This window comes from Zootoca vivipara, chromosome 14 (assembly GCF_963506605.1).
Source record: "Zootoca vivipara chromosome 14, rZooViv1.1, whole genome shotgun sequence".
Lineage (NCBI taxonomy): Eukaryota > Metazoa > Chordata > Lepidosauria > Squamata > Lacertidae > Zootoca > Zootoca vivipara.
Window position 1 is genome coordinate 45,248,955 of NC_083289.1, and position 23,807 is coordinate 45,272,761.

Sequence of the window (23,807 nt, forward strand, 5' to 3'; positions counted from 1 at the left end):
ACCTCGGTCCAGTATACGTCTCCACCTCCATCATTCTGCCCGGACACTGAGGTCCAGCACCGAGGGCCTTCTGCCGGTTCCCTCATTGCGAGAAGCCAAGTTGCAGGGAACTAGGCAGAGGGCCTTCTCGGTGGTGGCGTCTACCCTGTGGAACGCCCTCCCAACAGATGTCAAAAAGGAAAACAACTACCAGACTTTTAGAAGACATCTGAAGGCAGCCCTGTTTAGGGAGGCTTTTAATGTTTAATAGATTATTGTGTTTTATTCTTCTGTTGGAAGCCGCTCAGAGTGGCTGGGGAGACCCGGCCAGATGGGCGGGGTATAAATAATATATTATTATTATTTATTGAAAGTTCAAAAAGTATATAATTATATGTGTACTAAACATGGTGGGACGTAAATAAAAGACAGAAAAAGAGAAACAGAACCTGTGTAGAAGGGAAAATAGGGGGAACAGACCCAAAACTGTATACTGGTACATTACAAGGTTGTTATTATACTTCACCACATCTCAACCTATTACAGTATTTTTAAGAACAGATTCCAAATATCATTGAATTTGTCCATGGGAAGTCTGCGTTTATAGGCAAGTTGTTCATATGTTGCGAGTTTGTAAGGCTTCAATTCAATCGTAGAAGGGATATATATTATTATATTATGTAACTTGTGTTTTATTTTGCATTTTTAAATCGTGAACCGTCCCAAGATCTGCGGATGGAGGACGGCATACAAATGTAATGAAAAACAGCCAAACAGTTGCTTGGTTTTAATGACACCTTTGCTATACCTTTCTTCCAAACTCCCCCCCACCCTAGACACCCCTTTCTAGTTCCATCCCCAAACCACGTATATGTTTGTTAAGGGCCTTTTCCACTGGACCTGCCCCCCACCCCCCAAAGAACCTCTTCAATACCAGAGATATTGCAGCAACAGGAATCAGAAGTGGCTGGGGGGCGGGGGAGAGAGTGATGTTGCCCTCAGGTGCTTAACTAGACGGGCCACTGGCCTGATCCAGCTCCTCATACGTCCTTTAGGATAAGGAAGTAAACACAACACAGGAGAGAGAGAGAGCGCAAAAGTATAAATAGTTTCCTTTTTAATTTCAGCACAAAAAAAGAGAACTCTTTCACCAGGTGTTCCATGTGATAGAAAACAACAGAGACAGGTGCCTGCTGGCTGTGGGGAAGGATTAGGAGCCAGGAATTGGGCCTGCTGGTTGCTAACACCCCTCACACCAAGACTGTAAAGCAGGTTTCCTCAACCTCGGCCCTCCAGATGTTTTGAGACTACAATTCCCATCATCCCTGACCACTGGTCCTGTTAGCTAGGGATGGTGGGAATTGTAGTTCCAAAACATCCGGAGGGCCAGAGTTTGCCTATGCCTGCTGTAAAGCCAGGGCTTCTCCAGCTGCTTTTGGACTACAGTTCCCATCATCCTTGACCACTGGGTCCTGCTAGCTAGGGATGATGGGAGTTGTGGTCCAAAACAGGGAAAACCTTGCTCTAAGTTTAGGGAGGCCCGTTTGCCCTTTGCTAAGTCCTCCGAAGATTCCTTTCCTCCCTCCCTAGGCTCTGGGCAAGCACGTCCACATGTAGACAGAGGCTGAAAAGAGGAGGCCCCAGTCCTTGGGGACGAGAAACAGGCTGCTTCAGGTTGAAGTGGGCACGTTGGTTTGGGCCGGCAGCTTGTTAAACTGGGTTCTTCTTGCCAAAACGCCACTCGTCCAGCTCACCTGCCCTTCCTGCCAATAAGGGTGTGCCTTCAAGCTGCTTGGCCTTTACTTCTCTTTTCCAGTGGTGTCTGGAGCCCAATGGGCAAAATTTTGGCAGGGGGCCCAACAGTAGGTGATGCCAAGGCCAGAGACAAGCCCAGCCAGCTATTTCTAGCTAAGTCTTCCAGCTGAGCATAGAGGAGTAAGCCAACACAGACAGGATTACCTGTAAGAAGGCAGGCAGGGGTTTTGCAAGCTGATGTTGGCGGGGCAGCTCCCAATTTGCCCTACCGGACTGGCCTCCGCTGTAATCTTCCCTACCATCAGCTAAAAATGCAAACAGGCGCAAGGCAGTGTGAGAATTAGGACTGGGGTGGGGGAGAGAAAGTGGTTCCGAACAAACCATGAACAAAGGCAGGCTGCTGTTTGTAAGGGGCGGGGGGACGGGGAGAGAAAGAACCTCTGAACCTACTAGGAACCTACTAGGAACTCTCTCCGCCTGGGAGTGGCAGGTGAGGAGAAGGGGCTGTACACAAGCCCAGGGGCGCAAGCTCTTCAAACCTGCAGATCCAGAGGGAACAAGAGCCGTGAGGACTCCCCACAATCTCAGCCTGGAGCTGGGGAAGCCAGAGGAGATGTGAGGGATTTGGGAGGAAGAGAGATCAAAGGGTAAGGGAGCAGGGCTGGGACATTGCTAAGTGTTGGACCAGCTGCCACAGTTTCACTACTGGGATGATGAGCTCTCGGTGTAGTGGCTGGCATGGGAAAACGCCACCCTCGCGCTGCCCAATTCTGTCAACGTACCTAGTAACGTGAAATCAGGGGCAGCTTGTTGAGCTCCAGTGCCCACCAGCCCTGATCACTGGCCACATTGGCTGGGGCTGATAGGAGATTTAGGGGGGGGGGTGTCCCAGCAGCGATATGGAGGAGGACCACAGTTCAGTCACCGCTCCCTCGCTTTACACACAAGTTAAAAAACAACAACATTGAGCTGCATGGGAGGTGCGTTGCGACGGTTCCCAGGAAATGCCAGCCACGATCTCCAGTCCAGCACATTGCTCAGAGCATTTTTTTGCACAGCAGGATTGACAAAGGGGATGGGGTAGCGAGTCTCGGAAGGCACGGTTGGCAAGAGCTGGGCCAGAGGAAGGAAGCTTGGTCAGAAATGGACACACACACACACACACACACACACACACACACACACACACACACACCTCCCAGCCCAGGTCTGTAACAGAGATAGGGACTCCCAGGCAGCTGCCTCTCTCCAATTGTGGGGGACGCCTCTCCTGAAGCCCCAGGGGACCCCAAAACAGTTGTACACAGCCTATCTGCAGTCCCGTGCGGAGAAGATAAGGTCAGGATGGTGAGAGGAGCGCAATGTTGAAGAAAGATGAGAATGGCGACAAGGAGGAGAGGCCGGGGACACAGCGAAGTGCGGGACTCCACAGGCCGGGCGTTTCGGGGTTTGGCTTCACCTCCGCGGTCTCCCAAAGGCAACGGTGCCGGGAGGCTGGCGAGAGCCTGGTGCACAGCAAGGTCCGCAACCCAGCGGCAAAGTCACGTCTGCGCCAGGGGCAGCTCCTCCAAGCCTTCCTTCCCCAGCCGATATCGGGCCAGGTCCTTCCGTGTGACCAGACCAACCACCTGCAGGGAGGGAAAGACAGAAGCTCAGGTCACTTGGAAGCGGCAGAACCAGGCCCTGAGCAGAGGTGCTTCTAGGTAAAAAGCTAAATGAGCCCTGGGTGGTTAAGTCCAGTCAAAGGCGTCTCTGGGGTTGTGGCGCTCAACTCGCTTTCAGGCCGAGGGAGCCGACGTTTGTCCACAGGCAGCTTTCTGGGTCATGTGGCCAGCAGGACTAAACCGCTCCTGCAAACCACTGTTCTAAATCTAAACTATCCTCCTGTTCTTGGGAAGGTTCAGGAGAAGAGGCAGGCACCCCCCCCCATTCCTACTCAGTCCAGCCCCTGACACTGGGCTGCACTCCCTCTAGACCGCCTCCTTGAGCAGGCATCCCCAAACTTTGGGCCCTCCAGATGTTTTGGACTACAATTCCCATCATCCCTGACCACTGGTCCTGTTAGCTAGGGATCATGGGAGTTGTAGGCCAAAACATCTGGAGGGCCGCAGTTTGGGGATGCCTGTCTGTAAGGGAGAGGGATTATAGAGAACCCTCCCCCCTCATCAGAAGCAGCCCGTCTCCAAGCAGTCATGAGAGCGAGGGGTCTGAAGGGGTGAGTCAGGAAATGGAGAGGGAGTGCCAAGGCTCTGGCAACATCAAAGAGCCCCTGCTCCATAGGCAGGAAGAGTGGGAGGCGGAAAGAGTGGACGGGAATAGGTCAGACAGAAGACCCGTCCCACCGACTCCGGAATTGAGAAGGAGGAGGAAAGGGAGGCGCTTCTCAGTTCCGAGGCATTTATGCTGGTCCCGAACGCGGAAGGGGGTAGTGCAGGAATCTGACTCGAGCGGGTAGACATGAAATGAGCAATCTGTTACACTGTAAATAATGTGCACCAATAAAAACGTCTGAAAGACAAGCATGTGGACGGTCGTTACTCAAGAGTAGTCACAACAAACCCTGACACTGTCCTTGAGAGATCCTGCCATCTCGAGCAGGGTGTTTCTTCCAACCTTTACTCACCTGGTTATGATTATCCACCACCACGAGGTGGCGCAAGCCCAGGGCCCGGAACAACTTGTAAACCCTCGTTAGGGTGGCTTCCTGCAAACCGGGGAAATCGTATTAGACAAGAGAAAGGCAATGACTCCCCAGCCCCCCCCCCCCCGTAAAACGAAAACCACCCAGGATGCTGTTAGGGGGTGAGGAAGCCCTCGTCACCAGTAGCACCCCTCCCTCCCTCCCTCCCTCAAAATGCCTTCAAAGCAATAGACGTTGCCCGCCCCAACCCAGTCCTACCAAGGGCACGGTGTAAGGCGAGGGGTTCATGAATTCAGTCAGGTCCATCATGCACTCGCGCTCGTCCTGGGAGACGTGGATCGACTGGATGGGGGGGAAGCGGGGGTAGGCGTCCCGGAAGTCCTTCAGCTTCAGCCGCCGCTGAACCAGGGATAGGTTGGCTCTCTCCACGAAGACCTAAAAATGGGTCAGGCATTGGTGGCAGTGGTGGGGGCACATGGCAAATGGACGGGGATGCCCGCCAGCCCCTGCTGGCTGCCCTCTTCCCTGGGGTTCCCCCAAGCCCTCCTGCTGCTGCCTGGGGGACCCTCCCATCCTGCAGGGAGGGTTGACTCCAACTGCACCGTGACTTGAAACCGAATGTTGGATTAGGCGAAAACATTCCTCAGGCTGATTTAAAAAGGGGCAATGTGTTGCGGGAGGGGAGGGGGGCTTATTTGTTTGTTTTTGTTCTTCTTATATTATGCATTTTTAAAAATATTTTATTTTGCAATTTTATGCTGTGAACCGCCCCGAGATCTACGGATAAAGGGTGGTATACAATTTTAATGTATGTATAAAATTTTAAGTGACGGGGTGAGCTCCCGTTGCTCGGTCCCAGCTCCTGTCAACCTAGCAGTTCGAAAGTACGTCAAAGTGCAAGTAGATAAATAGGAACCGCTACAGCGGGAAGGTAAACGGCGTTTCCGTGTGCTGCTCTGGTTCACCAGAAGCGGCTTTGTCATGCTGGCCACATGACCTGGAAGCTGTACGCCGGCTCCCTCGGCCAATAATGTGAGATGAGTGCGCAACCCCAGAGTCGGTCACGACTGGACCTAATGGTCAGGGGTCCCTTTACCTTTACAATTTTAATAAAATTGTTGTTGTTTGTTGTTGTTGCATCTACAGGACTCTCTCACGCAGGGAGGTAGTGATGGCCACCAACCTGGATGGTTGTTGTTGTTTTTATTATTATTATTATTATTAAAATTTGCATACCGTCCTTCATCCATAGATCTCGGGGCTGTGCACTCCAATGTCAAGATAAAAATACCACAATTACATAAGAACAAGAACAAACTGGGCAAGCCCACGGAAGGCTACTGGCCATCCTTGCTATGCTCTGTCTCCATAATCGGAAGGCAGCAATGCTTCCAAATATTGCTTGCTGGGAACCGTAGGAAGGTAGAGGGCTCTTGTGCTTGGGTGGTTTTCCCCCAGGCATCTAGTCGACCAGAGTGAGAACAGGATGCTAGACTAGGTGAGCTCTTGGGCCAGATCCACAGGGCTCCCCTTTACGTTCTTGCGACTTCTGTTTGTGCGCTGAATCTTCCCGTCTGCCTCCTTACACCACACGCTCCCCAGATCTGTTCTGGGGGGCTGGGGGAACCCCAAGAGTAGATGGGTTGAGGGGCGTGCAGAGCAAAAGGAGGGGGAGCTCCACCGCCACAAGCAGAAGTCGTTTTGCTCGCGCGGTGACTTTTAAGTCGCATACAACCCAGAGAATCCAACCGGTCTAACAGCAGAGCAGGAGTGAGAAACCTGCACCCCAATCCAGATGTTGCCAGACTACAACTCCCATCATCCTGACCATGCTGGCTGGGGCTGATGGGAATTGTAGTCCAACAACATCTGGAGGGGGACCAGGTTCCCCATTCCCTGCGGTGCTTTGTTTGTTTGTTTTCATTTAACCAAATTCATATACTGCTTGATTATAGGGAAGAACTCCAAGAGCGGCTTCCGAGATATACTCAAATTATCGGTCACAGTCGTTAAAAAAACATTAAAATTAACATCAAAAGAAACCGAAACGTGACAGAGCAGATGCTCTGTGACTGAGCTGCGGCCCTCACCTTGTGCTTCAGGAGAACAATCAGCTGGGAGCGCAGGATCAGGCCTCGCAGTCCCGCTACCTGCAAGGAGAGAGGCTTTCAGTGGGGTTACTCATTGTGTAGAACTCTCTCTGCCCCGACAATTCCCCACCCATCCTTTCCACATGATTTTAGACACCAGGAAGGACAGACAGGCAATTAAACATCAGGGCTGCTGCTATTGCTTCCTCTGGGTGCTTATTTCAGAATTGGCTTGTTGTCATTTTGCGGTTTTCTTCGGTGGGCAAGTGGTAAAGCGTCAGTCTGGTAAAGCGAAGGTCATGGCTTCAAACCCCGCCTGCAACTCACAAAACTGAGGAGCCATTTCCTTGCCCTAGTGGGCGCACAAGGCAGATACTAAAAGAAGAGGCTTGTTTTGGCAAGGCAGTGTATTGCAGTGGTTAGAGTAATGCACTATAACCTGGGAGACCCGGGTTCGAATCCAGCCATCCAGCCATGAAGTTCACTGGGTGTGTGACCTTGAGCCAGTTACCATCTCTCAGCCTAACCTACCTCACAGGGCTGTTGGGAAGATAACATGGGGGCATTGCACTCCTTGGAAGACAATGGCAGTGCATGAATGTAATAAATAAGACAATGCCTAATACATCTTATGAACACACGTACGCATTTTAATCAAGTTCCACAAGTGGGCCTTAAAAAAGGCAGGAGGCTTCTTAGTCGGACCTTTGCTCCATATAGCCCAATACTGTCGACACTGGCAGGCAGCAACGGCCTTCCAAAGGTGTCAAACTGGGGTTTTTTCCAGCCCTACCTGGAGACCTGGGACCGTCTACAGGTGAAACTTGGAAAATTAAATTATCGTCAAAAAGTGCATTTATTTCAGTAATGCAACTTATTATTTTTTTATTTTGATTTTAATTTTTACAAATGCTTTCTTTTGGAAATTCCACAGTAATAAAACAAATAGTTACAATCATACAAAAATAAACATTGCTATTACATTTCATTAATTACATTCCATTTATAATTGACCTGCCAACGACAAATAATTACAATTACAACAAATAAAGGCTTGAGATATCTTGCTTAGCAAGTCATGCATCTATCTCATATATTGGTTTCACCTTTTAAGTTGCATTACTGAAATAAATGCACTTTTTGACAATATTCGAATTTTCCGAGTTTCACCTGTATGTGAGAAGCAGGTATCCTCTGCTGAGGCATGGTCTTTTCCTGACTTTTTCTCCAAGAAACAGGGTTCCAGGCATCGAGGCACCCAAGTCAGTCCCCCCCCCGCCCTACCTGATCGCTGCCTGGAATGCTCTCCACCACAGGGAACCCGTTGTGGTTGGACGACGTATCGCTGAGGATGTCCACAATGACGCCCACTTTCTCAATCCTTCGGAGGGAGGTCACTGGGGTGCTCATCACTTCTCTGCAGAGGGGAAAAAAATGAAACAACACACAGAGATCACATTAAAAGCCCACAGAGGGGAGGAATGTGGACTGTGAGGCCTTCTCTGTGGTGGCCCCCTAAGTTGTGGAATTTCCTTCCACACACAAAGAGGCGCACCTGGCTTCTCCGGTACACAGCTTTCAGATGATGCTGAAGAAGCAGCTCTGTTACCATGGCCTTTTGACTCGGCTCCCTACCCTCCCTCTTTGAACCCGCCCCTTTGTTCATCGTCATGAGGACTAGCATCTTGCTTTGCTGTTGCGGGAAGGTCTTAAGAGCTCATGCCTTGCACTCATAAGGTCCCAGGTTCAGTTCCCAGCATCCCCAGGGCAGGGCTGTGAAAAGAACCCCCCGCCTGAAAACTCAGTGAGTTTAATGGTCCAATGTCCTCCCTCGGTATGAGGCAACTTCCTAGATAAAACATGCAAAGAATGAGGCCTGCCTGAATTTGTCAGGGTCCGGTTCGGGTTGCGTGCTTTTGGGACTCGGTTCCTGCAACTGTTATTTGTTTCAACGCTGGATTTTAAATCCTTGCAACCCTGCTGCTGGTGTAAGGTGGGATGATATACGGTGGCACCCCGGTTTATGAACACAATTGGTTCCAGAAGTCTGTTCATAAACCGAAGCGTTCATAAACCGAAGCGAACTTTCCCATTGAAGAAGTGTGCATGCACACGAAAGCTCATACCAAAATATAAACTTAGTTGGTCTTTAAGGTGCTACTGAATTTTTTTATTTTCCCATTGAAAGTAATGGAAAGTTGATTAATCCGTTCTAGACGAGGAAAAACACCCCTTAAAGCAGCAGGGCCTTCGCTCCGATGCCGGGCCTTCGCTCCGATGCCTTCGCGGAGGCTGGGGAGCGCTTCCGTGGCTGCAGCCCAGTCGCGGAAGCGCTCCCCGGCCTCTGAGAGGCATCGGAACGAAGGCCCAGCCTCCCCGAAGGTATCGGACGCTCCGGTGTCTTTGGGGAGGTTTGGCCTTCGCTCCGGGCCTCCAGGAGGCATCAGAGAGAAGGCCCGGCCTCCCCGAAGGCATCGGACGCTCAGTAGGCCTCGGGCACCTCGGTTTACTAACTTCCGGGTTAGGATTGTTCGTAAACCGAAAATTCGTAAACCGAGGTGTTCGTAAACCGAGGTTCCACTGTATTTAAGAACAGTAATGCCAACAGCAGCACTTTCAGGTTTTTCCATACACAGAGAACCTGTACAAACCCCTGCTGCGGCCTGATCCTGTCAGCTTACCTGGCGGTAAACGAGTGGGATGTGACAGGGGCTTCCCAGTGCAGGAACGGGACACTCTGAAGCTGGATGTGCATGTCATACAAACCCTGGAAAGAGAAGAAATTGTGAACTGCGGCACATCTGCTGGGCAGGGCCAGATTTAGGTTTGATGAGGCCCTAAGCTACTGAAGGTAATGGGGCCCTTTATATGCCCGGCTGTCCTTTGTCAACAACAAATCCTACTGGTACCAGAGGGGACCCGCAAGTGGGTTAAACAGTCTTAAGCTCGCAAATCGGCAATAAAACGTGTGCTTTTTGTTCCGTTTTACCGTATGGCTGTTTCAGCAGCAATATTGTAAAAGCCCATTTTTGTAAGGTTGCGAATTTAAGCCGCACTTTAACTTTTCACAGTCGGAATTTGGGGAAATAGTGTGGCTTATATTCAGGCCAATATGGGCCAATACAGCCTTGTTGGGTCAGACCAAGGCAGGGAAATCTAGCCCAGAAACCCACTTTCCACTGCGGCCGGTCACAGGCCTCCACGAAGCCCACCTGCAGGACATGGAGGCAATTCTGCCCCCTCGTGCTGCTGCTCCCCAGCAACTGGTGTTCCGTGGTAGAGTCCCCCTGGAGAGGGAGGTTCTAGGTGGCCGGCACGACCGACAGCCGCAGGCAGAACCCTCACCTCGACAAAATAATCCCCCACAATCTTGGCCGTCATCAGCACCAGCATGATTGGGAAGCCGTAGGTGACGTTGCCCGTCGCCTCCATCATGATAACCGTCAAGCTGAGCGTCATCCTCACAATGCCCCCTGGGAAGAAAATGCTGTGTTAAACCCCAAGGACTGCCTTCTCCCCATATGAACCAACCCGGACCCTGAGATCATCTTCCGAGACCCTCCTTCGTGTGCCTCCTCCTCGAGAGGTCCAGAGGGTGGCAACATGAGAAATGGGCCCAGGACCTCCATAGGCACTGCCCAGCCTTGCAGCCGCTAACTCAGCGGATTGACTTAACCCCCGGAGGCGCACTCCATTGTCTCTTGAGACAGATGGATGCCCGCAAATCAATAAGTGATGTGTCTTATTTTAAGAACATGCCTTAATGTGTTTTACGTTTCAACAGGAACATGTTCTGATTTCATGAATCCAATTATTATTTAATTCTATTGATTTCTAATTTCAAATAGTGAGGAGTGGTTCCTGTTATCTGCTTTAAATTTCATTACCTCCCCTCGTGCGGCTGCGGCCTACGAAATAATGTGTGTTATTTTCATTCACACTGAGCTGCTGTCCTTCCTCAGAGTGAACCTGTCATTAGTGCCGTAGCCGTTTTAAAAGAGCAGGACCAAGCTGAACCCCTTTCTGAAGTGAAAAGGTTCTAAATCAGGCATCCCCAAACTTCGGATGTTTTGGACTACAATTCCCATCTTCCCCAACCACTAGTCCTGTTAGCTAGGGATCATGGGAGTTGTAGGCCAAAACATCTGGAGGGCTGCAATTTGGGGGTGCCTGTTCTAAATAAAAGACTGAACGGCTAAACCAGCAGTGAGAAAGCTACTTGGACTCCAGCTCCCATCGGCCCCAGCCAGTGTGGCCAACGGCCAAGGATGATGGGTGCTGTAGTCCGATAGCTGGAAGGCCAGAGGTTTCTCATCCTTGTGCTAAATAGACACAAAGCAGATATAGTTCATTATAATGTAATGTAATGTAATGTAATGTAATGTAATGTAATGTAATGTAATGTAATATGTATTTTTCCATGTATAAGACTATATTTCCCCCCAATTTTTTTAAAGTTTAAAATTGGGGGTCTTATACACGGAATGTTGCAATTAAATATATAAATAAATTTATTTCTTAATTTTGGGCTCAAAAAATAGGGGTCATCTTATACATGGGGACGTCTTATACATGGAAAAATATGGTAATATAATTTCATTATTAATATGCCACCCATCTGCCTTGGCTGCCCCAGCCACTCTGGGCGGCTCCCGACAAAATATTTAAAACACATCAAACATTAAAAACTTCCCTATACAGGGCAGCCTTCAGATGTCTCTGAGTTCCCTGGGAAGAAGAACTGAGTGTTAAACCACTCTTGGGAATTACAGCTCTGTGAGGAGAACAGAATTCTTCTAACAAAGCATCGCTTTACAAGCCATAATTCCCAGGATTTGTTTATTTTTCTGCAGAAGGAGCCATGATTGTTTAAAGCAACAGGTAGGTAGCTGTGTTGGTCTGGCGTAGTCGAAACAAAATAAAAAAAATAAAAAAAATTCCTTCCAGGAATCTAGTGAGAGGGTGGGGAGGGATATTACTCAGAAGGGTGATGGGAAAGGGTGAAAACCCGTTGATGACTGTTAACGACTGCAATTGGACTTACAGGAAAAAGCAAGGAGTGAGATGGCTAAAGATAGCTTTATCATGTATAATGAGATAAGAATCCAATGTCTTTATTCAGACCAGGTTTCTCCATGGTTATCTTTAGCCATCTCACCCCTTGCTTTTTCCTGTAAGACCAATTGCAGCCATTAACAGTCATCGTCGGGTTTTCACACCTATCAGTGAATCACCCATTCCCACCACCCTTCTGAGTAATACCCCTCCCCACCCTCTCACTAGATATAAGGGTCTGGTGACTTCTGTTTCAGTGTATCTGAAGAAGTGTGCATGCACACGAAAGCTCATACCAATGACAAACTTAGTTGGTCTCTAAGGTAAAAATGGAAAGATTTTTTTAAATTTTGTTTAAAGCAAGGGTGCTTAAATGCATGGTGCAGATGTGGCCTTGGAAAATAAGTTCGGTTAAAGGATTAAAGCTTAAGCTGAACTGTCCCACCGGGGCAAGACCCACCTTTCCCACTTCCAAATAAGCTGCGCCCCTTTCTCCTCCCTGCCCCATAAGTGTATCACTCACCTAGCTGTGCTGCGGCTCCCATCAAGGCATACTTCCCTGGGTCGGCCCAAATCTGAAAGTCCCAACGTAAGAGAGAGGAACAGTCAACGTTCAGGACAGCGGAACTAAGCAGGAGGTCAGAGGGTCTCCGCTTGAGGCCCCCTCCCTCCCCATTCACTGGAGAAATGGACCTTGCGCTGTGGGTTAAACCACTGAGCCTAGGGCTTGCTGATTAGAAGGTCAGCGGTTCGAATCTCTGTGACGGGGTGAGCTCCCATTGCTCGGTCCCAGCTCCTGCCAACCTAGCAGTTCGAAAGCACGTCAAAATGCAAGTAGATAAATAGGAACCACTACAGCGGGAAGGTAAACGGCGTTTCCGTGTGCTGCTCTGGTTCGCCAGAAGTGGCTTTGCCATGCTGGCCACATGACCTGGAAGCTGTACGCTGGCTCCCTCGGCTAATAATGCGAGATGAGCGCGCAACCCAAGAGTCGGTCACGACTGGACCTAATGGTCAGGGGTCCCTTTACCTTTACCTTTACACCGTGAACAGCAGTAACAAACTGGGGCATGGCAGCTGCCCTCTTACTCACACAGACCAGTGGTGGAAGATCTCTAGGCCTAGGGGACAGTTGGGTGTCACGGACAGACTGGGTGCAGGGGAGGGGGAGGGGAGGCACCAGCTGGGGAACCCCCAGGGAAGGAAGGCTGACTTGCCGCCCATCTGACTGGGTTGCCCCAGCCACTCTGGGCGGCTCCCAACAAAATATTAAAAACACAACAAAGCCTCAAGCATTTTTTTTTAAAAAAAACCCTCTCTGTACAGGGCTGCCTTCAGAATGTCTTCTGAAAGTCAGATATTTGTTTGTCTGCTTGACACCTGACGGGAGGGTGTTCCATGGGGTGGGCGTCACTACTGAAACTGCTCTATTCCGAACTTTAAAAAACGGAAAGCGTTATGCTGCTGCCAACAAAAGGGGTTCAAAGACTCTCTCAAAAAATGTAGTATAAACACCGACAACCGGGAAATACTGGCCTGCGAGCGCTCCGATTGGAGAACAGCGTGTCCTGGGCTTTGAAGACGCTCGAACTCAGGACACAAGGGAGAAATGTGCTAAGAGGAAGGCACGCTTGGCAAACCCTAACCGTGATCAACTCCCGACCAGAAACCTATGCCCCCACTGTGGAAGGACGTGTGGATCCAGAATCGGCCTCCAGAGTCACATACGGACTCACTTTTAAAACTGTGTTCATGGAAGACAATCTTACTTGGCTACGAGGGACCGCCAGATAAGAAGACCACTACTGAGAAGACCCTCCGCCTGGTTCCCTGTAACCACACTTCTTGCAGTGAGGGAACTGCCCAGAAGGCCCTCAGAGCTGAAAAGCTTCCACTTCTGCCTCCCGGCTAAGATCAAACGCCCTCCGTCTCCCCAGCTCCCCTCCCACCCGCGACAACTAGGGGCTTGTTTTCAGCAACGGTTCTTCAGACCGTAAGGGAGTGGGCGGGTGGGGAGAGAACATCGAGACCACAAGGTGAGGGCAACTCACCCAGCCGCTGGTCATGTAGGAGAGACAGATGCCAAACAGGCGGCCCCAGGCGGCCCCGATCAGCAGGGAGGGGATGAAGACGCCTGCCGAAACTGTTAGCCCGTAGGTCCAACAAGCCAGGAAGAAGTACACCAAGGTGAAGAGCCCCAAAGTCATGGGGTCGTACGTCCCTAAGAGGGAGAGCAAAGAGCATTACTCCCCGCAACCTGGAGTAAGATTCGCTCAGCAATGCGCCAGGGTGCTCCCACCTTATTCCAAGGGGCACGCATTTTAGCCCCTCAAAGAAGCAGGTCTCAAGAGCCATCTCTGGGTTTTTCCTGCTTCCAAAAAATGGGTTAAAGCAATGTTTCCCAAACTTGGGTTTCTAGCTGGTTTTGGAGTACAACTCCCATCATCCCTAGCTAGCAGGACCGGTGATTAGGAATTATGGGAACTGTAGTCCAAAAACAGGTTGAGACCCAAGTTAGGGCAACACAGTGACATTAACTCTCAAAACATCGACAAATAATACTCAAACAGAAATTCACTCTTAACAATCACAATAGTTACTGAACTACGATCAATAAAAATAACTGCAAGTCACAATGCATAAAATACAGTCGTACCTTGGATCTCGAACGCCTTGGCTCCTGAACAAATCGGCTCCCAAACGATCGAAACCCGGAAAGGAGTGTTCCGGTTTTCAAATGATTTTCAGAAGCTGAACGTTCTCGGTGGAACTTCCCGCAGCCAATCAGAAGCCGCGCTTTGGTTTCTGAACGTTTTGGAAGTCGAATAGACTTCCGGAACGGATTCCGTTCGACTTCCAAGGTACGACTGTATCACTATACATCTAAAACACATCCAAATCACCCTAACCTTCCCTCTGATAATACCCGCTAGGGCATCTCTACGTGCCTTTCCTAATTAAAACATTGTGTGCAGCAAAACAAATCATGGACTTGGGAACAAACCCCAGGCTGGGCTCTAGGGTACTGTGAAAAGAATATTTGATTCCTTCATCCGGCTTCTCTGCCACAGGAACATCAGGTAAAGCCTTTAGAGAGGAGGAAAGCCAAGGACTGTTGCAAGCCCCCTGCCGCCCCGTTTTAGATTTCAGGAATGCACATTTAGGCTAAACGTTTGGAGGGGGCGGGAGGAAGGAGAAGAGACTCATTAACTGTGGAAGCAGATTAAGTGATGGAACAAGTTGCATCTCCTACAGAGCTGGAGAGAGCTCTCCTTCTTCGGATGCATGCAAGGAAGGACCAGGCAGGTTGGGAGATAACACAGTTTAAAAGCAAATGAAACCCACCTCGAATACAAAAAAAAAAAAACCAAAACAATTTGCAGTAATTCAGGTAGATCACATAAATTTCCGGGCCCAATTCAAAGTGCTTGTTTTGACCTACAAAGACTGTAAAAGGGGTGGCTAGAAGAATGGAAAACAATAAGTGAAGGATGAAATGGATATTAATGAAGAGGTGATGGAGCTACAGGAGGAACAGATGGACATATGTTGGCAACAGGAGCGGGAAACCTGATTTTTTTAAGAAAAGAAATGGTATTAAATTAGGTAATTTGGTTTGATTTGTAAAAACTTGGAGAAATAATAAAAATAATTTGGAAAGAAAGACTGTGCTCAGAAGATTAGATAGATAGATAGATAGATAATTATTGTTTGTCTGTCCATCTATCTAAACATGCTGTCACCAAAATCAGTGGGGTCTTGTTGGGAATGGGGAAGAACATTTGCTGGTCGTGGAGCTAGATTTAAGCCCCTGAGATAGGAGCTAGCCAACCTTGCTTTAGAATATCAGGAAGAACGCGTCCCCCCGTCAACTGGCAATGGTTGGGCGCTGCTAGTTGGGGAGCAACCAACCTGGGGGGTCATGGAAAAGGCGGACGACACTCTTCTCCGGCGTGTTGAAGAAGGCGGCAGCCATAGAGTTGTATTCGCCATCAGGACAGAAGAGCTGGCGGAGAGAGAGGGGAAGGAGAAGTTGTGTCACTGCAGGAGCAGTAAAAGGGGGGGGGGGGACAAAGGAAAGGAAAGGAAAAGGAAAAAGAAGCGGGAGTCCAATGCAACAGGCCGCTGTTCCATTATATAACTGCCTTACGAGCTCTGGACACAATTATTATTATTATTATTATTATTATTATAAATAATCGAATTTATATACCACCCTATACCTGGAGGTCTCAGGGCGGTTCAGAATAACCAGAATAAAAACATAATCAGAATAAAAACAACAACCCAATAACAACAACCCCCCCCCCAAGAAAAGAGCCACATTTTAAAAGGGTGTAGGATGTCAAACAGGGATGCGGGTGGCGCTGTGGGTTAAACCACAGAGCCAAGGGCTTGCCGATCAGAAGGTCGGCGGTTCGAATCCCCGCGACAGGGTGATCTCCCATTGCTCGGTCCCAGCTCCTGCCAACCTAGCAGTTCGAAAGCACGTCAAAGTGCAAGTAGATAAATAGGGACCGCTACAGTGGGTGTTTCTGTGTGCTGCTCTGGTTTGCCAGAAGTGGCTTTGTCATGCTGGCCCCGTGACCTGGAAGCTGTACGTTGGCTCCCTTGGCCAGTAACGCGAGATGAGCGCCGCAACCCCAGAGTCAGAAAGCGACTGGACCTAATGGTCAGGGGTCCCTTTACTTTTACCTAGGATGTCAAACGGAACAACCAAAGGCCTGGCTGAAAAGGAACGTTTTGGCCAGGCGCCTAAGGGTGTATAATGAAGACGCCAGGTGAACTTCCCTGGGGAGAGCATTCCACAGATGGGGAGCCACTGCAGAGAAGGCCCGTTCTCGTGTAGCCACCCTCTGGACCTCTTGAGGAGAGGGCACATGAAGGAGGGCCTCAGAAGATGATCTCAGGGTCCAGGGAGGTTCATATGGGAAGAGGCGGTCCTTGAGGGATTGCGGTCCTGAGCCGTTTAGCATCTGGGCCAGGGAACGGCTCAGAGATTTGGCTTGAGAAGGGCTTGCAAATAAGCCCAGGGGTGTTATCAAATCGCAAATGTGTGTACCAGCCTGCTGTCCTCTCGTAAAAGCACTGCTCACTTATGAAAGGAAGAGCCGATCCCCCACACTCCAAACAGACACATATATTTCCAAAAGCTTCTCTGCATGATGCCAGAGAGTTTTGCTTGCCAAAGCTACATGCAAACTTGGGCTCACTGCCAGGGGCAGCGGCGGCACAACCTTGCCAGCTGGATGCGCCTGGCATCCCACCAACAATGGCTAGCTCCCATTGGGCTGAAAGCAGGGAGACAGACAGCAGAGGGAGCCACAGAAAACAACAGCTGGAGATGACTAATTCCAGCATTGTCCCCCCATCTTCCTCCCTGTTGAGCTCTACAAGGGTAAGGCTGAAAGTCACGTGTACACATTGCACCTTGAAAACACATCTGGACACACATTTTTGGCCTCAGAGAATTCAGGGCACTGTAGTTTGCCCCTCACAGAATTACAGCTCTCAGAGACCCTTAAAAAAACACCACAATACCCAGACTTCTTTGAGGCATAGCTGCCAAGTCTCCCGTTTTCCCCGGGAAACCCCCCGTTTTTCCAGCTGTCCCCAGCCGAAAAAACGGATTTTTTTGTTTTCCCCCGGTTTATTCTGGTGCGGCGGCTATTTTGGAACTGGGCGGAGCATGCTCAGAAGCGACTTTTGATGCTGCTCTGCCCAGTTCCAAAATGGCTGCAGTGCAACTTCTGGTGCGGCAGCCATTTTGGAACTGGGCACAGCAGCATCAAAAGTCACTTCTGAGCATGCTCCGCCCAGTCCCAAAATGGCCACCGCGCTACTTCCGGTATGCTAATTTCGGTCCGGTCCCTTATTTTTCAGAGAGGAACTTGGCAGGTATGCTTTGAGGGAAAGAATGTGCTTTAAGGGCACAGTGTTGAGACGAAGCCGGAGGAAACTCATTTCCTTTTTGTGAGCGAAGAGAGGGGCATGTGGGGTCTGGTTGAGGGAAGACTGAACTTGGTGGGAAAATGCCTAACGGACCTGCCTCAAGCCCCCGTTGCCCAAAAGCGTCCATTCTGGGAGGCGGCCGGCACACACACAGTCCCCCTCTGCCGCTCGTTTCCCACCTGGAGAGAGTAGGCCATGCCGCTTCCTTGCAGGGGCTGGCAGTCTGCCGAGGTGTAGATCATGACAAAGGCCACAGCTGCTGTCACAGCGCCCACCAGCATGGCCTCGATGACCTGCAGGCACGGCCGGTGGATATACCTGGGGAGTTTTAAGGAAAGAAAAGACACAAGGGGTTAGGGAGCAGGGCCGGCCCATCGCGTTTTGCCACCTGAAGCAAAGGACAAGATGGCAGCCCCTTCCGACTCCAAATATGGAAGCCACCTGGATCTGGCTTCGAGACTGGCGTGACAGGAGCACCCTCCACCAATCACTGGGCGACCTTAGGGGCCAGTCACTGACCAACTCAGCCTAACCAACCCTCACAGGGTTGTTCTGGGGATTAAATATGGAGGGAGAGGTGTGTGCATCTCACCTTGAGCTCCTTGGAGGAGAGGTGAGATGAAAATGTAATAATAAAAAAGAAAACTGAGTTAAGGAGATGAGTGGCAGCCTATGAAGGGGTGTCTCCACCCCCCATCGTTCTGCCTGACGTCCAGTACCAAGGGCCTCCTGGCGGTTCCCTCGTTGCAAGAAGCCAAGTTGCAGGGAACCAGGAAGAGGGCCTTCTCGGTGGTGGCGCCCGCCCTGTGGCACGCCCTCCCATCAGATGTCAAAGAAAAAAACAGCTACCAGATTTTTAGAAGACATCTGAAGGCAGCCCTGTTTAGGGAGGCTTTTAATGTTTAATAGATCATTTTATTTCATTTTTCCGTTGTAAGCCACCCAGAATGGGTTTCCCCAGCCAGATGGGCAGGGTATAAATAATAAATTATTATTATTATTATTATTATTATTATTATTATTATTATTATTATTTCCATCTGTTTCCAACAGGTACACACACACACCACACAGTCCCAGAACTGTAAGCCCTAAAAAGGAGTTCCTGCCCAGGCGCTTCGGTTATTTCCTTCAGCTAAAAATCAGATGGCCTTTCTCCAGACCTGGCTGCTTTCGAGCGAGGTGGGCGGCTGCAGAGATGAGCTCATTTGCTTCCGTGAAAGCAACCCTCGCCCCAAAAGAGAAGCCATCTGGGGAAATAGGCAGAGGCCTGACAATGGCAGAAGTGTGCCAAACTTAATTTTTTTTTACAAAAAGAAGAAGAATGCAAATGAAATTACTATCGCAGGTTTCCGGCTCAAACAAAAATCCAGGCAGGAATGTGAAGCAGCATCTGAAATGCTGGTTCAGCCAAATTCTGGGTGGCTCAGCTCAAAACCGCCTGTGAACAGAGCTAAGCTCCGAACCCCGTTTCAAAAGGAAGGGCCCGGCGCTGTCAAAAGCTGAAATGCAAAGCCTTTTAAAGAGGCATCCATTGTTGGATATACAGCAGTTGACTTGAGCCATTCTGCAATGGGTTTTACTCCAGTCCTTGCTCCGGGTCTGAAGTTTGCTGCTTGTTGTATTCCGGGTTACCTTCTGCCGGGGTTTTTACCTGATTCGGAACATCGTCAGCCAGTAGTTCAAGGCGTTGAACATGGCTCCAAGAACTCCACCTGCAGCCAGGAGGAAGAAAAACATCAGACAATAGGTCAGAGCAAAGAACCAGCTACTCAAAACCACACAAATCATCATGGAGGAAGCTAGCAGTGAAGGTTGCAGAAATCCCATAACTCTCTCTTTGGGGCAGCTGTGGAAATGATGCAACTGACTGGGATGAAGGCAAGGTGGAGAACAGTTTTGCAAAGGAGATCCTCTACATTTCCACTCTGCTGTTAGGTCAGGAAAATCCTACCCCCCCCCCGACATAGGGTCATGGCTTCCCCCTCCATCTCCCCTTCTTCTGGGGCTCGCAGTAAGCCAGGAAATCCCCCCCAGTTCCACAGAGGAAAATTCTTTATTGTGTGCGGGGGCCGAGGTATTAAGGAATTAAGTTCTTTGCCATATGCCGGAATCTCTGCAGAAATGCAGAGGATTGTGGAGTCAACAGAGCACAGAGGAGTTTTGCCCTGTGAAAAGACAAGGAACACAGAAATGACTGCATGCCCCAAAATGGCCTTTGGGCTGATAACAGACTCAGCTCCTTTCTAGCCGTCGACCATGACAGATTTGCTGCTGCTTGTAAAGCATGCATTTCTGGTGGAACTTATAGAATCATAGAGTTGGAAGAGACCACAAGGGCCATCCAGTCCAACCCCCTGCCAAGCAGGAAACACCATCAAAGCATTCTTGACATATGGCTGTCGAGCCTCTGCTTAAAGACCTCCAAAGAAGGAGACTCCACCACACTCCTTGGTAGCAAATTCCACTGCCGAACAGCTCTTACTGTCAGGAAGTTCTTCCTAATGTTTAGGTGGAATCTTCTTTCTTGTAGCTTGAATCCATTGCTCCGTGTCCGATTCTCTGGAGCAGCAGAAAACAATCTTTCTCCCTCCTCCATATGACATCCTTTCATATATTTGAACATGGCTATCATATCACCCCTTAACCTTCTCTTCTCCAGGCTAAACATACCCAGCTCCCACGGGAGCATAACTTATTATACAACCTTGGAGTAACATCTGTGGAAAGGATCGATGCACAAACAGGGAAATCACATTATCGTGTTGCTTAAATAGGGGCACTTACCCACCACTCCCATGAATATGAAGATTGGGATTTCTTGAAAAGTGTACCCCATCTTCTGCAAAGGAAGAAAGAAAGCAGGTATGAGCTCCGGAAACTGCGACAGCAGTAATGCAGCTCAAGGACGGGACTGCCTTCTACTGCACCACCATGTTTTCACAATATCACAGAACCGTAGAGCTGGAAGGGACCACCGAGGGTCATCTAGTCCAACCCCCTGCAATGCAGGAATCTTTTTTGTCAGAGCATGGGACTCAAACCCACGATCCTGAGGTTAAGAGTCTCCTGCTCTACCAAATGAGCAATGAGGAACATAGAAAGCTGCCTTACGCTGACGCAAGCCCATTGGGGCCACTTAGCCTACACTGACTGGCAGAAGCTCTTCAGTGTTTCAGGAAGGGGACAATAACCATATACAGTGGTACGTCGACTTACGAAGGTTTCGACTGACGAAGTCGGCAAACCCGGAAGTATTTTCGCCGCACGCGCATTCTGCACCTACGCAGTAGCAGCGCGTGCGATCTGCGCATGCGCAAGGTGCAAAATCGCGCTTTGTGCATGCGCAAAATGGGCGCTTCGACATCCGAAGGTTTCGACTTACGAAGAGCGCCACGGAACGGATCGCCTTCGTAAGTTGAGGTACCACTGTATGTATGTATATGTATATGTGTGTGTATATATATATTCACTTTTCAATTTAACAACAATAATCTTCCTTTACATTTGTATCCCTCATTTTGACTTCTCTCCACTCCTTCTCTGGTTACGTAGAGAATTCATGTGCGGAGGCCAGAGGAGGAGGCAGCAGCAGCAGCAGCAGCAGCAGCGAAGCTTCGAAAGGGTATTGCCTTTTACCTCGGAGTCAAACCGGCCGAAGTTGATGAGTCCTGGGCTGGACAGATCCCAGGGATTCCCTTTGTAAATGCTCAGGATGGAGTTCAAGGTGAAGGTGGAGATCATGGAGGCAAAGAACTGCAGAGAGAGAGAGAGGAGAGCAGTGAAGAGCATGCCCAGAGTTGGTCAGTCCATCTAGTACTCGCCTTGCAGTCCCAACTCCCCCCCCCCTCGGAAAGCTCCCCCAGCCCCCCCAAGACTCACAATCCTCCAGGTCAGGAACTGGTTCCAAAAAGAAGCGCCTTCCTCCAAGCTGAACAGGACGCCACCTAGTGGAAGGGAAAGGTAGAGCCAGTGAGACTTGGCTTGTCCACTCGGAGGCAGGAGCTGAGCCGCTCAAGGTAGGAACACCAGGCGTGGGTTCAGAACGGGACTTTTCTGCGGTGGCTCCCCGTCTGTGGAATGCTCTCCCCAGGGAGGCCTGTCTGGCGCCTTCATTGTACACCTTTAGGCGCCCCGCGAAAACGTTGCTCTTTAACCAGGCCTTTGGCTGATTGACATCTAATGCCTCTTTAAAGGTGTTATTGGTTTGATTCTCTTCTTATATTTATTATGTACTTTGTGGTTTTTATATTGTAATTTTGTTTTGTGAACTGCCCTGAGATCTGCAGGTATAGGACGGCATACAATTAACAACAATTTATGGCTGTGCAATCGGAAGGGGTGCCTTCTTAAACCTAGATAACGAGGCGCTGGGCTTTGGGAAGGAGGCGCAAGGCTCTGACAGGGTCCTAGAGTTTCCCTGGTTCACCATTTATTAATTCATTTCCCCCGCCCACATAAGGTTGCAGTCGCACAAGCAAGAGAAAGTTGCATGCTTACTGTATTAATATTATTAATATATAGTATTAGCATCCTTATTACCACAGTTATCATTATGGTTCATAGTGGATCACAGTACAGTGGTACCTCTACTTACGAATTTAATGTGTCCGAACACACATTTGTAAGTCGAAAAAGTCGAATCCCATAGGAATGCATTGGGAGAAAAAATTCGTAAGTAGAAGCAACCCTATCTAAAAATTCGTAAGTAGAAAAAATCCTATCTAAACCGCATCCAAGATGGCGGACGGAGCTCCATTCGTAAGTAGAGTTATTTGTAAGTAGAGGTACCATTGTAAACAGTTTTGCCAGAGGACACAGATGCTCTGAGACGCTTGGATAAAGCAATCAATAACAGGATGACAATGACGCCACCCCCAACTCCTTGAAAGATGCCTCCGAAAAAATTTACACATCACTTGGGAAGACAGGCGAACTAATATCAGTGTACTGGAAGAAGCAAAGATCGCAAGTGTTGAAGCAATGATTCTTCAACAACAAATTTGTTGGACTGGTCATCATGTTGTGCGGATGCCTGATTATCGTCTTCCAAAGCAACTACTCTACTCCAAACTTAAAAATGGAAAGTGTAATGCTAGTGTCCAACAAAAGAGGCTCAAAGACTCTCTCAAGGCAAATCTTTAAAAATGTAGTATTAACACTGACAACTGGGAAACACTGGCCTGTGAGCGCTCCAGTTGGAGAACAGCCTTTACCAAAGGTGTCGTGGACTTTGAAGACACTCGATCTCAGGACCCAAGGGAGAAACGTGCTAAGAGGAAGGCGCGCTTGGCAAATCCACACCGTGATCAACTCCCGCCCGGAAACCAATGTCCCCACTGTGGAAGGACGTGTGGATCCAGAATTGGCCTCCACAGTCACTTATGGGCTCATTGTGAAAACCGTGTTTATGGAAGACAATCTTACTCGGCTACGAGGGATCGGCAAAGAAGAATACTAATGAAGCGCAGCAAACACCTCTCTAGTTCTGCCTGTGGGAAAGAAAAGGCACTTTACCGACAGGAGCCCCAAAGGCAGCCGACACGCCAGCAGCAGCTCCAGCAGAGACGAAATCCCTCTTCTCCGTGTCCCTCCGGAAATATTCAAAGATCTAAAAGCAAACACAGCCCGGGGTGGATTAGAACTTGGGACATGGGTCTCTTAACACACACGAGCACAAAAAGCCCTGGATGCTCTGCAACCCCTAAGTAACTCAAGCAATGCACCCCCCCCCCAATGAATGAGCCCACCACAAAGACCAGCAGCAGCTTCCTTTGTGTACTGTGCAGGATGCTAGCTTGACAAGACAACCCAGGACTGCAAAGCAACTTTGCTGAGGGAGGAGGGCAGCTGCATCAAACCCCTTCCTGCAAGGGTCCCAACGGCCATTAAGTCTGCTTTCCAAGGAAATGATTGTGGCAGCGACAACTGCCTTCCTCTTGGTCCAGCCAATGTCACCTGCTCTGCTCACAGATCTGATGGGAGGCCTGTATGTTTTTATTCTGTCTGTTTGTGTCGCAGCTCCAGCCGAGATGGAGATGAACTCTCTCGGCTGAACTGCCCTAAGCAATAAATCTCTATGTTTTAATGAACAAGGGAGTGGACGTGAGTTATTTCACAGGCACAGAAAAGTTGGATAAAGCTTTCGATGCTACGGAATGTTAACTAAACTTGGAAGGAAAAGTTTCTGGACCTTTTAGAAACGAGGCTTGACATTTGTGACGGAGTGTACTGGGCGAGTATTTTTGCAAGTGTCTGGAACACAGCTAAAGTTGTTCGTAGGCAGATAGATTCCTCTGCTATCCTTCTGTCTCACAAAGCTGTGTTATCGATAA

At 49.4% G+C, this 23,807-nt stretch overlaps 1 protein-coding gene across 1 annotated transcript in view; it reads right to left on the minus strand.

The window, feature by feature from the left end:
• Nucleotides 1-1,079: 1,079 nt before the first annotated feature.
• The window catches only part of CLCN7 (chloride voltage-gated channel 7), a 39,972-nt gene continuing 17,244 nt past the window's right edge, over nt 1,080-23,807 (minus strand). Inside the window, exons 10-25 of the mRNA XM_035131096.2 lie at nt 22,990-23,083; nt 21,355-21,419; nt 21,112-21,228; nt 20,260-20,314; nt 19,127-19,187; nt 17,652-17,790; nt 15,433-15,526; nt 13,572-13,741; nt 12,044-12,095; nt 9,811-9,938; nt 9,147-9,232; nt 7,750-7,882; nt 6,466-6,525; nt 4,634-4,810; nt 4,358-4,438; nt 1,080-3,362 (exon numbers count right to left, since the gene is read on the minus strand). Of these exons, the coding sequence (XP_034986987.1) occupies nt 3,276-3,362; nt 4,358-4,438; nt 4,634-4,810; nt 6,466-6,525; nt 7,750-7,882; nt 9,147-9,232; nt 9,811-9,938; nt 12,044-12,095; nt 13,572-13,741; nt 15,433-15,526; nt 17,652-17,790; nt 19,127-19,187; nt 20,260-20,314; nt 21,112-21,228; nt 21,355-21,419; nt 22,990-23,083 (1,599 nt within the window). The 3' untranslated portion in view covers nt 1,080-3,275. The remainder of the gene's footprint in view (nt 3,363-4,357; nt 4,439-4,633; nt 4,811-6,465; nt 6,526-7,749; nt 7,883-9,146; nt 9,233-9,810; nt 9,939-12,043; nt 12,096-13,571; nt 13,742-15,432; nt 15,527-17,651; nt 17,791-19,126; nt 19,188-20,259; nt 20,315-21,111; nt 21,229-21,354; nt 21,420-22,989; nt 23,084-23,807) is intronic.